Source organism: Coturnix japonica, chromosome 4 (genome assembly GCF_001577835.2).
Source record: "Coturnix japonica isolate 7356 chromosome 4, Coturnix japonica 2.1, whole genome shotgun sequence".
NCBI lineage: Eukaryota > Metazoa > Chordata > Aves > Galliformes > Phasianidae > Coturnix > Coturnix japonica.
The window spans coordinates 62484560-62498292 of NC_029519.1; the positions used below are offsets into that span (position 1 = coordinate 62484560).

The 13733-nt window shown below is 41.5% G+C and overlaps 1 protein-coding gene across 2 annotated transcripts in view; it reads right to left on the minus strand.

Moving 5' to 3' along the window:
• Positions 1–13733, minus strand: part of UBE2K (ubiquitin conjugating enzyme E2 K) — a 34423-nt gene that overhangs the window by 17414 nt on the left and 3276 nt on the right. Inside the window, exons 1-2 of one of the 2 annotated variants that reach the window (XM_015862500.2) lie at positions 13265–13424; positions 2571–2664 (exon numbers count right to left, since the gene is read on the minus strand). In XM_015862500.2, the coding sequence (XP_015717986.1) occupies positions 2571–2664; positions 13265–13417 (247 nt within the window). In that variant the 5' untranslated portion in view covers positions 13418–13424. Of the gene's footprint in view, positions 1–2570; positions 2665–13264; positions 13425–13733 lie in introns of those variants that run through there. The other variant, XM_015862502.2, reaches the window with a different exon arrangement.

Below are 13733 nucleotides of genomic sequence, written 5' to 3' on the forward strand. Positions count from 1 at the left end.
CAGACGTTCCTTCACTAACTGTGGTTCACATACAAACCTGGCTCAAAATTAATCTTTATTACACAGTGTGTAAAAACTATTGACAAGTTCTTGACTTCAAGTAAAACAAGCAGAACAGCAACTGCAACAGACTTGTAAAGGTCCTCTCCTCAAATGAGTGTTGTGAGGTGGAAAGCAGCACTGTTAAACGTTCTTTTACTTCCCAACAGCCCTAAAAACTCCCTCCCGTATCAGGGAGGGGTCTGACTTGAAGGGCCGTGTTAGTTGGCTTCTCCCCATAAAGTACGTGTTGTATTGTTGTTCAGACTGCAGATGACATGGAATCAGCCAGTAATTATGCAGCGTGCATTTCCGCTTTAGTCATAAAATATAAACTACACATGCTGGCAAGCCATCTGTAAATACAGAAGAGAATAAATGCATAAAACCATGTTACAGAAATATTAGCATTTGAAGAACTCAAACGTCAATTTGGGCTGTTGGAAACTTGACGTTTGCCTCTTGGTGTATTCACCTTGCAGATTCAAGTAAGCGTATGGCCCCGTTATTTTCCTGCCACAATAAGTGCACATAATAGTTCTGCCCTACTTCTCCTCAAAACAGGATGCCTAGTATATCCTTTCACCCACATCATGACATGTACTCATTAGCATGTATGCATCTATGGCTGCACTTCCCATCAGAAATTTAGCACTAAACTCATTGCCAGTTTTCACTAACCAGACACACTGAATGTATGAACACAGTGCTCTGTTTTTGGTGCAGCTGGAATTATCCAGCAGAACACAGAATCCAGTTCTGCAGACTGGAATTAAAACCTTTTTCAGCCTCCTCATGAACTGATGTAAAGTTCTTAAGTGTTGTGACACAGTGATACCTCTTTCACTGTAACAGCTCTCAAACCATTTTCCAAACAAAAACAACTGAGATATTTCCTAGCATCCAAATACTTGCAACCGTAGCTTTTAATAAGTAAGACTGGTTTTACAGCACCAACTATATTTTCAAAGGAATTATTCAACTAAGCAGAAGTATTCACTTCCAAGTAGGTTTACCAGGACAGTACATTCATGTCTGCAGAGCAGTTCTTTCAAATTGAAGACACGTCACAACCTGAAGAAATTATCCTCTTTCCAACTATTATCTTCTGTCAGCTAAACACTGGTGACTGATGAGAGGAGGGTATGGAAACATGGGAGAACTGCTGTTACTTACTTGATAGAGGAACTCCAGGGCTGAGGTTCTGGAGGGGATCATCCCTACAGCTATAGACAAGACACTTCCACTTTTCTGCTCCCTCCCTTCCAGACTCATTTCATTTCTCCTCAGCTTTAAGCACCTTCACCCTCTGCCAATATTCTTCACCACTTAGTTGGTTTGTTTCCTCATCTTTCACTAGGTCCCAGTTGGGGCAGTGCTGGAGTCACCTCCCTTTCCCTGTGCTACTGCAGCAGCAGCTGTTAGACCTGAGAAGCAGCTCCAAGGGAGCTTCTATGTGACACTGTGACAATCAAATTTCCAGCGGTAGCTACCAGCGCTGAGTGCAGATACACCTATACCTCCAACACACATTTCAGCTGTTTTCCTATTGATAAGGATTTATTTTTCAGCCCACTGATTAACAGCACATACCTGAACAAAACTCAGATCCCAATCTTGGCCCTGAGGCACGGAAAACTAAAGCAACTGAAACGTTGGAAACTGATTAAGTTCTCATCAAAACTATTTGCTTGCAACATTCCTTGAGACATTTTTGTTTACTGAAAGTTTAGCTAAACATTCAAATGAGGAAGAACTTTAGGTAATACACAAGTTAGAAGTAACTAAAAAAATCTTGTTAAAAACACCATCATTTATCATCAAGGAATCTTAATAGAAAGCGTTTCACATTTATCAGACACAGATAAGGATGTCCACAGTTGTAAGCACTACTGTGTTATTTGGCATCTTTAATCACGTGTGCTCTATGAGCTTCTAAAGGCTTTTTGTTTGTTTTCTACTATGTTTTACATTACTTCCCTTTTTCCAGGCTGAAGAAATGGGTGATTACTTGAAGTGGGTGGTTACTGCTATCAGCTTCACCACGCTAAAACATCAGTAAGGTAACTTCTGAAGACACCTGTAGACACGTTGTCCAATAGAGTCCCCCACTCCAGTATAAATTAATCCCAAATTTAACTTGCAATGGCATTCTCTTCAGACAAAGTAACGGGACATTTTTGAATGACCACCACATTCGACCACAGAAACACACGTGACATGATAACAGACTAGAATTTGAAGTTTCTTGATGCTACATGGATGTCTGAAATTATTAACACTAAAAGCCAGCTTTGTACCATTGTACTGCACAGCTTATACATGTACATATGATAGCGGACAGCCAGTCCTGCTGTAGAACAGGTGCACCACACAACACGTGTTAAACTGCTTAAAACAACTTTCTATTTTAAAAAATAAACATTTTCAAACACGGAGCTCTTGATTTTTATGCTGTTAATTATTTTTACAAACAAAGCATCTCAAGACACATAAAGTGCACAGTGAACATACACAAAATCTTTACTTGCCTTCATATGGTGTATCCGGAGGTCCTGCTATTTCTCCTCTTAATTCTGTAAAATTCTCATCTACAAGATCTACTTTGATTTGATTTTTGCTCGTCTTAAAAAGAAACAGAGAAAAAGAGTCGTAAGTAAGCGTTTGACATAGGTTTCCCCAAGAATATACTTTATATTCTAGAATTGCTTTAATTTTTTAATACTGTGACCTAAGGTGGATCGTCCAGTTGGAATCCTCCTCCAATAAAAACAATCTGTAAAGCATTAGCAACGTCATTAATTCCCTTTATATTATCATTAAAACAAGCAAAGCAATCCAGCAGTATCTGAAGTTCCTGTTTTTATTAGTTACATTTAAATACCGATCCATCTGTCAAACTAAAGCTACATCGGCAGAATTACGTGCTGCCTTTTTCTGGTTTAGAGCTATGGAATAATAACAGACATCATTGTCATTTTCACTGGAATAAGACAGACATCCCCATGTGGAGTGCTCACTATTTCTGAACAAGATGATGATCTAAACAGAACACTGGAGTCTTAAGATCATGTTTATCTTTAATATTTAGGCATAAGGTACTATTTATTTATACACTTGAATTTCATTGTCACCTCCTAGGCATTTTCACACCCGTACCAACTCGCCTGCAAAATAAAAACACTATTTTGACACTGAGAAAACAGATGCTTTCCCAAATCCACTCCTGACTCTTAGCCAGAGCTGCACATTCCATTCAATTTGCCTTTCAATCCCAAGAGCAGCATTAATGCAATTCATACAGATCCTTCAGTCAGTACCATTTTTGAGAAGGCAAAGCAAAATTCCCTTTCAGAAACACCATGACATTTCTGGAAGTTATTAAAGCTTTGCCCGTCCTGCTGTTGTGTATTCAACGCTCACCCAATGCAACAGGGATTTCCTGAATTGCACATTATTTTCTTCACAAACCTTGTACCATCTTCTCATGTCATTAGAACATGAAGATGATGGTTGCCATCAACCGGTTCTCAGATCTACCAATGGCATGAAGTGTTAATGATGCAGAATTCACTGAACAATCACTAGATTAACTACCCATTTCCTTCCCATAAAGGTTCTAAAGATTCAGTACCACCCACCAAAAGAGGTGTGCCCTTCACACCAGAAATGCTCATAGGTATAAAGTGGAAGAAAAAACAACGAAGTAATAGTTTCACTATGTAAAGAACACCAAATGGAAGTTCCACTAAATTAATCCAGGGGTGATTTGGGACTTTTATTTCTCCACTTGCCTTCAGAATTTAGGTAAAAAGCCCTCACGCCACAGAAGGGATGCAGCACCTATAACTGCACAGCCACACGGGGGGCTTCAAAGAACACATTCAACCATGGTACAAATTTAAGACCACACCACGCACATCCAAAACTGAAAGTCAGTATTTAATTATTAATGCCTTGTTTAAAGGTATCAACCAGTTGGGTTTTTTTATTTCAGATTTAGCACCAGGTGTTGCATCATCTTTCATGACCTTAAAGAACACATCAGAGAAGGGAAGGAAGCTATTAATAGAGCCGATGAAATTATATTCCTTACATCTGAACAGATTTTAGATTGATTTTCATTTTTCCTGCTCTTCAGAGAAGTTGTCTGACCAGAGCATTTTCTTTCAAAGAACCTTTCAAAACTCTGCTTCCTGCCCAGAAAACCAATGGCACTATCTACAGTCAACTCACACTATAACTTACTTTATTTTCCACTCAACACTTTTACCTCGCTGTTTTCCCCAAGGCTCCCCATGTTGATGTAGCAGCTTGGATACCCACCTTCATTTTCCATGTCAATTAATTACACACTAGCAACTTCCCACGATTCCCTCTTAACTTGAGCTTCAGTGGAAACAGGCACACACCCATTATTGCTAACCCCACGACCAATTCCTTCACAAAGCAGCAAGCCCAGCGCCCCAGGAGAGGACGAGGTCTGTCCTTTAAGCACAACCCTGAAGAACTGCCTCAGTGAAAGGATTTATTTATTCTGGGGTTCATACCTCACTTCCAGCGTGCACCTGTATAGCAAAAGGACTTATTTATGTAGCTGTAGGATCCCTTTCCTACTGTGCTGAAGGACTTTGCAAGGCACAGCTCAGTTTGGCTCTGCCAGCTCTTGTTTTTGCCCACATCCCCAGAGAAACGGCCAACATTTAACCATGATGATTGTTCATCTCATCAAATCCGGGGTGTTTTCCTATAATACTTCCTCTTAATGAGGATCACACAGGTAAAAGCACTTCATCTTTGCAGCTCTAACAGAAGAAATCCCTGGCCTCCCACACAACCGTTGGGGCTGCTCCTATGAAGCTGCCTTCAGCAGCATTCTGCTACACTCCAGAACAGCCCTCATTGCACAACGCAGGATCCAACCTGTGATCACACAGCACAAGCTGATTTTCCCTGAAGCACTTCTCCTACAAAGACCTCATTACTCTTCCACGCCAAGCCCAGAATAGCAACACCTCCTGTTGATTCAGTAGCAATTTGGTAACTAAATCACTGGGCTAACAACTCCTGAAATATCTGAGCCATGCCATCACTAGCAGCATTTACTTTCATAGTTCCAGACAAGTTTTGTAACAATTCCTACTAATATTCCTTGTCGAGATGAAAACACTCCACCCACAAAAACCTCATTCAAGGAATCTACAACAACTAATGTTATACCATCTCACTTTAAATTGATTTTGATTGAGGCTGATAAATGAGAGAAAGGATTAAAGCAGTGTATGCAAGGCACAGTATCATTCCCTCCTCACTTTCTTTCTCAATATTCAAGGAAGATTACGAATAGGGTCTTTTTTCTTTATAAATGCATTCCCTGCATCACAGTAGTGCTCTAGTATTCTCTTTTCAGACCAAATGTCTAAAACTCCACGTGCATTATTATAATCAAATCTACCTCCCTTCTTTCAGCTTTCTGGCCTTACCAGCCCCCTTCTTCACCCTTTGCTCCCCCAGAACAGCTTGGGACGCACACTGCATCCAGACTGCTCACTCTTACACCAGAAATAGGAGGACAGAAAAAAGGTAGGATGCACCACTTAACTAGAAAACAAACCCGAAGTGCAAGGCACTGTGCTGCAGCAAAACAGCAAATCCAACTGTAAGAAAATATTCAGCCCCATGCAAAAATGGCCTCATTCCCCACCACCACCACCACAGTCACAAACTGAAGAGCTCAGTATTGCTTCAGACTTACTCCCACTTAAAGGCTGGAACGAAGTATATCTCCAGAGCCCTGAAAAACCTGAAGCTCGTTAAGAGAAGCAAAAGCGTCACAATTGTCAGCCACGGCTATGAATTATCTGTACTGCACAATCAGCTGAGATCAGTACATCACACTGACAGGGAGCGCTCCTATTGACCTTCAAAGCAATGCTCATCATCACTAAGTGTTTGGGGCGAGGCAGGGCAGGGCAAAGAAAGGAAGCGAGTCTGTCTAAAGTCATTAAAGAGCAGCTTTCCCAGATAGGAAAAGATCAATACAAAGAAATGCATTTCCTTAAAACACTCTTACATCCTTTGGCCCTACCATCCCTTCCAGTCCTGAAGTTGTTTCACACTGCACATCCCATCTCATCCAAGTTTCACCTGTATTTTCTAGTTGCTCATTTTACAAAAAGTAGATGAAATCAGGTTAGCTTTGTCTTCTAATGGAAAAACTTTCTCTGTTTATTAACCAACACACTATGCAACTAATATCTAACATATTTGAATGTACCTAAGGAGATACAAATGAGTACCATGGGATATTTCTGCAGTACTTGTAAGGCATACATACAGAAGTTTGCACTGATCAGTTCAGCAGTTAAAACATGACTTTACCCCCAGTTACAGCAGCTCAGACCAGCTGAACTGCTGCCAAGGTTCTACTCTCCTCCTGCTGGAGCTCTATGAAGGCGGCAGCAGGACTATGTGCACATGCTCATAGGGCTGCACAGCAAGCACCTGGGTTACAAGTATCTCACTATGACACCTCATTTCAACTCAGCTTATTTGATTCACTGCAAACTGTGACTAGGAGAGGGAGCAAAGCAGTAGGAGTGACAAGGCTACAAGAGGCATGTGACGCTGCTCCTTGGCACTGCCTTAGGACAGCCTACAAGTACTTAGAAACTTCAGCTCCAGTGTCTGTCTCAACTACTGCTGACAAAATAGTTGTGTCAGTCACGGGCAGGCAAAGGTGTAACTGACTCAGCTACCCTGGCACAAGCTCGTGTGGTTATACAATAACAGCCTGTCTCACTTAGGAGGATGGTGTGGCTAAACTGGGGAAGCCATGCCATGAAAGCTGTGTATACAGCAGCACACTTACACTCTTGTGCTGATGTAAGGGCCCTAACACAGACACAGCTTATAACTGTTTAGCCACATGTGATATTTACAGTACCAAGAAGCATTAATCATGGGCAGGAGTTGCAGAACTGGAACAGGAACCTAAGCTGAGTACCACTGAGATACTGACTGTCAGAAGGGGCACAGTGCAAGGGAGTCCCGCTCTGAACAACAAAGCTGACGAAAGCCTACACATACATGCAATTTTGTAGGACTGCTGGATACATTTCCTCCAACTCAGTATACAGAGTACTGTTTCCTGATGCAAAACAACTGAGAAACCCCTACAGTTAATGAATGCCTTAATAAACAGTTTGATTCGTACTTGGAATTAGTCATTTTATAACCCATAAAACTATTTGAGGCAGATCCTGCCTAAGTCCACTCTGCTTAGGTTGCTAGTAATGCTACATCTAAAGGACCTACAGGATTAAGCTCATTTTAAACTGACGATGCTTACATATGGAAACAGCTCAGAACAGCTGTTCCATTCCAGCTCTACCTATGGACACCATTATTCCAAAGCAAAAGGGCTTACACCTACATGCCAAGAAGGCTCGGCTCTATGGGATTCCAGAAGGGGAACAGGTAACAGTGATTTCTACTTGAACATGCTACTTTACTTTGCAATAGCCTCCCCTGCTTCAGTATAGCAAAAAAAACTTAGAGATACTTTCTCACAGTTTATTTCCAGTTAAATACATGTAGTCATATGTACCTGGCTTCAACTAAACTACCTACTTAAAAATATAGACTAACCCATTTGTTTCCTTCCCCCATAATTATTACAGAAACTGCAGAACCTGAAGCACATTACCTTAAACCCTGATTTTCCAAAGCAACTGGACTTACACAACCATTAGCTGGTTTTGTCCTGTTTTCCTAATGAACTGACTGGCTAGTAACGACTAGAAATGATGTAATGGCAAATAGAAGTTAGTTCTCTGCGTGTCTTTTGACAACAGACAAAAGTAGACAGGACAGTTCCTACTAACATTCATACTACCATTCCAGTAGAAGCATGATGCACACAGCAAGAGCTCAGCTCTCATATACACACGCATAGTCAAAGCGGAGTTACATGGTATGACTGGCTGACTTTTCCAAAATCCCATAAAGCATAAGCGCAGAATGAAGCTGCTTCTGCAGCCAGCAATAATACTCATAACATCTCTCTCCTATGTGGACACTGAAGACTACAAAAACAATCCAATGCAATTCTGTTAAAACAGAATTACAGGCACTGACCCATTCTTCAAATAAGGTTATTTTTGCTGCTCACAGAGATACTTTGTTTATTATGTACATAACTGTTTTATGAGATACCCAGAGCAAGCAGATCCACCCGCTCTCAACTCAAATATTGCAAGAATTAACAGTGACAGGTTTTCATGGACATCAAAAAGGTCATTATTACTCACTAAGTCAAGAGTGCAGAAGTGAACTACAACCCTAGAGCATGATATACAAGGCCTGCTCCAAAAGTAATGCCTCCTCTTTTATTATGTTGGCCCACGGCATCAGAGGCAGATGCTGGTGGTACGGCATAGGGTGGAAGCCTCCCACCATTATTCCGATACAAGCTGTCATATGTGACAGACGGCAGCAGAAGGACACTCTGACAAACGGTGTCCGACACCAAAGTGTGAATGGAGCAAAGGCGTGTCACTGAATTGCTTTCATGCAGTAAAAAAATGGTACCTACTGACATTCACTGCTGCTTGCTGAACATTTATGGAGACCAACCAGTGGATGAGAGCACAGTGAGTGGTGTTTCTGTAGTGCCAATAGTGGGTCACCTCCAATGAGGCAGGTATCTTTAATAAGCGTAGCATGCAGGCTCTTGTTCTTCACTGGTGAAAACACACAATCACCACCTACCATTAGCTATGTTGAAAAATAGTGTTCTGCAGCTGAGAATTTGCTCTATCAAACAGTGTTTTTGTGCTCTTAGTATCTGTTGTAGTTTCCATGGAAATAAATAGCAGGCATTACTTTCACACATAGAATGTAAACTCTCAGAACTGATTATCTCTGTGACAAAATAACTCAGCTTTCCACATCTTAAACACAAGGTTTTTACTTGGTTTGTCAGATGCTGAAAGCCAGCACAGTAACTATAACGTTTAACCAAAAGCATTTCCCTTAATGTAATACAAGTAATAATAATTAGTGTAAAAACAAAGGATAGTAATGACAGGAATCTTTGGGTTGAGAAACCAAGCTCAGTGAGTAACATCAGAACTCCACTAACTATGTGCCCTAATTTAACAAGTTCAATGTGACTGAATGACCTTTAAACATGACTCAAGACTGGACCGTCAGCCAGTACTTTCTTGCACACTTTTACAATTCTAGAAGTTTACTATGATAAAACAGAAATCATCTTTAAATTTCAAACCAAGTAAAGTGAACTAACCTTAGAACTCGTACACTTCTTTCCTATTAAAGTCAAACTCCTAGAAATAAGCACAGAAGAATGAATGGGAGACTGGGAAGGTTAAATAACTGGCTGATTTCTACCATGAGGGGTCCATTTGGTTGTGGTCAGAAGGCAGCGCCCAGTAGTAGCTGCAGCTTAACTGCAAATCCTAAGCTTACTAACCCAGTCCTGTAACATACAACTGTACATTGCCTCAGGATTTTAAAAGATAACGAAAGACAATCAAACGAGCCTGACTTCAGTGGTTACCAAGGTTTTCCTGCTTTCTACTACCTTCCAGCATCTTTGGGATTCTTCCAAAATGAATAGTGTTCACTAGAAATCTCAGATACACATTAACAACAAAAACGCTATTAACTGAACAAGGGGAACAAGTAACAGAACTTGCCTTCCCTGCAGAAGTACTATTAACAATACATGGCCAACTCACAGGTCTGGTCAAATGATCACTAGCGCTGTGCACTGAGTACCCTGAATGGTAGATTTGAGCAGTGCTATGAATAACACTAGTGTTCATCAGTATCTACACAATACTTTTTAAGAAGTTCAATTGTATTCCAGGTGTAGCAAACCAAGTAAACCAATAGTTGAGGAAGATCACTGAAAAGTGAAAGTAGTAAGAAGTTCTCATGAAATGCCCTAGAAAACGCGTTTTGTTTTGAGCAAATTACTCTTTAAATAACAAGAAGCAGCAGCTTATGGACCAAATCCTTTAAAGGCTGAGATGTAGAGATTCATCTCGAGTTATTCTGCCCGAGGGACACGGTGTAACAGTGGGTCAGGTTGGTAGTTGAGGCTGATCACTTTGAAGGCCTTTTCCAAGTTACATGATTCTGTGATTTTCTAGTACAAACTGGAAGACATGACCAAACACACCACAGAGAATTAAGAAAACCAAAAGGTGCACAGTAATGGCATTCCAGTTATACTTTTTGGTAACCTCTAATTACTGAGGAAAAAAAAGCTCTAACCCTTGCCTGTTGTAATAGGCAGAGCTTAAAATACACAGTGGAATTCTTTCCAGCAAGGTATAAATGATACCACAAATAGCCATCTTCAAGTGAAGATCCTCACATTTCAAATAAACAGAACTTTTAGAAGAATTATGGATTTCATATCCATTCTACCTTCATGATTCAACCCAGAACTCATTCAGCCTAATAAGATTTAATCAACTTGGCACCTACCGGAAGAACTAGTCTCTAATTTGTGGACAGAGGATTCGTTATCATCTTACAACAGCAGAAACTTCCCAGATAAAGAGAAAAATGCTACTTCAAAACCTCTGATTTGTTCACAGAGAAAATATTTTATCAGGTCTGGAGACAGTAATACAGTCATAGACCATTTTGAGTTGGAAAGAATTCTTAATGGTCACCCAGAACAACTCCCCTGCAACAAACAGAGGTGCCTACAGCTCAGTCAGGTTGCTCAGAACCCCATCCAGACTCTGGATGACTTCGGGGTCAAGGCATCAACCACCTCTCTGGGCAACCTGGTAGTGCTCCGCTACCCTTACCATAAAAAATGTATTAACTCATATTAGTTTAAACTTATTGAGGGGTACTTGATCCCACTGTTGATGTCACCAATGAAAACACTAAACAGCACTGAGCCCTGAGGGGCATCACTAGTCACTGATCCTTATCCAGACACTGTGCCACTGACCACCACTCCCTGGGTACAAACTTGCAACCAGTTCCTCATCCATTGAGCAGTCAACCCATCAAATCCATACACTTTCAATTTGGAGAGAAGGGTGTTGTGGGGACCCTGGCATTTTCTTTCACAAAAAAGAAAACACAACCACAGCACTAATTTAAAAGAACCTTATACTAGAGACAAAAAAAACGATGCAGGAAGAGACATTTGGTGGGCATCTAGTCCTACCTCCAGCTCAAAGCAGGTCCAACAAAAGTAGGCTGCTCAAGAACTTGTCTCACTGAGTTTCTGAATATCATCAAGGATGGGGAATCCACAGTCTCTCCATTCAATCAGTTCAATGAGACAACTGTAACGCCATTTTTTTTCCCCAGGTTCCAGTCATAATTTATCATGTTCCAGCTTTTACCTGTTGTTTCTCATCCTACCCCTGTGCGCCACCGAAATGTTTGATTCTCCTCTGGAGTCAAGTACCTGTGGTGGGTTTAAGTGGCCACCTTTCTGCCCCTCTCTCACATCACATAGTCCCGTCCCTTAATCTCCCTTATGGCATTCTACTGGACTCACTTTGGTGTATTAATGGATTTCCCAGAACAGGGCACAGCACTCCAGATATGGTCTCAGAAGTGCATGGGAAAGTGAAGAACCACTTCCTCACCCCTCTCTGCATTCATGCTAAAAACAACCCAGTGTGCAGTTGGCCCTCTTTGCCACAGGTCTTTTTCTGCCAACTTGCTTTGTCTCCAGTCAGTCCCCAGAGCATACACGTATTGATGTACAGTGTTACTTCTCAGATTCAGGACTTGGCACTTAACAGTTAACTTCACAAAGCTCCTGTCAGTTCATTAATTTCTCCAGTCTCCACACAGCCCTCTGCAAAGCAGCCTGTACTTGACACACTGCTGCCTCCCTCCCCCCCAAGTCTGAGGCCATATGCAAGGTTTCTGAGAGGCACACCAAAGATTTGTACCAACACGACAACTTCATTGTAGAAGTTCTCATTTTTACGCTTCTTTTTAATTAACTAGGCCCACTCTAGCTCCACTCACACTCCGCACTTACTAAACCTACACTTGACCTCAATAGACCAATTCTCATGAATCAAGACTTAAATATCTGCCTGAGCAGAAAGTTGGCATTGTTTAAATATTACGTTGCTGACTCAGGAGTCATAATAGAAGACATTTCATCTTTATACATCTGCATTGCTCCTACATAATAAATGGTAAGAAAAAAACCACCACACATCCACAGTATCCATCAGGCCTTTCTAATGACACCGAAGCACAATTACTAGTAAAAGCTTCCATTTTAGTGAATTCAGTTTCTAGTACCCAAGACTGCTCAAGTATAAGATGAAGATGATCAGGGGGCTGGAGCACCTCCCCTATGAGGACAGGCTGAGGGAGTTGGGTTTGTTCAGCCTGGAGAAGAGAAGGTTGCGGGGTGACCTCATTGCAGCCTTTCAGTACCTGAAGGGAACTTACTCCCAGGAGGGGAGTAAACTCTTCGAAAGGGCTGATATAGCAGGACTAGGGGTAATGGTTTTAAAGTTAAAAGAGGGAAGATTTAGGTTGGATGTTAGGGGGAAGTTCTTCATTAGGAGAGTGGTTAGGCCCTGGACAGGCTGCCCAGGGAGGTTGTGGATGCCCCGTCCTTGGAGGTGTTCAAGACCAGGTTGGACGGGGCCCTGGGCAACCTGATCTAGTAAAGGTGTATGTTTGGTGGCCCTGCCAGGCAGGGGGGTTTGGAACTACATGATCCTTGAGGTCCCTTCCAACCCGGGTCATTCTGTGATTCTGTGTGATTCTGTGATAAGCAAATCAAATACAGTAAAGTTCTTCTGAACCTCAGTTCACCGCTCTCCAGTTACCAAGATGTCACTTAGCAGCTTACAAACTGCCAAGCATCCCAACACCACCAGCAGCAAACAAACAGCACAGCTACTCACTGCAAGTCTAGGGAGGAACACAGTATGGCACGCGATTGTTACTCTTCCCTTCTCTTTTACAACACAAAATCACATAGCAGACTCCAGAACAAATATCGACTTCCTTCTTGGAAATGATGCAACTCAATTTTTGCCATCAACATACTGTTTCCACTTGAAAACTGTTTGGGACTCACGTTACAAATTTTAACTGCTACTGCACATATCTGCTCTTGCAGATACTCCTATTCTGCAACTACAGTCGAGTTTAATTTATTTGTAGCTCTATCTGTGTTTACCTTCCATGCAGATAAACCTCTGCCTTTTGATACAGGGAAGAGGAACATTCTGTGGTAGAAAAACCACCAACTTTTTTCTTGCCAGAAGGAAGCCATGTTTACCGAAGTGTTATCCTCAATGCCACAGAGAAGCAATTTCACTCCTAACAGCATTTCACAGAGAGACGGCCAGAAATCTCCTTACATTCCTGCATGATGAAGATATTGGATGGTCAACTCCACTGCCAGCACAATACCATTCCTTAAAGCACATGTGATACTATAGTAAAATAAGAAAAAAGATTTACACATTGACGTGCCTGATGAACTAAACCACTTGTCAGCACCAGCCCATGAATGAACACAATGTTTTTCAGCGCTCGTTGTTAAATACCAGATCCTTCCCCTCATAAGACAGCTGCTTACAGACAGAGATGGTAAGAATCTGGCTAGCACTCCAATAACCCTGTTCTGGAATAATATCAGCTAA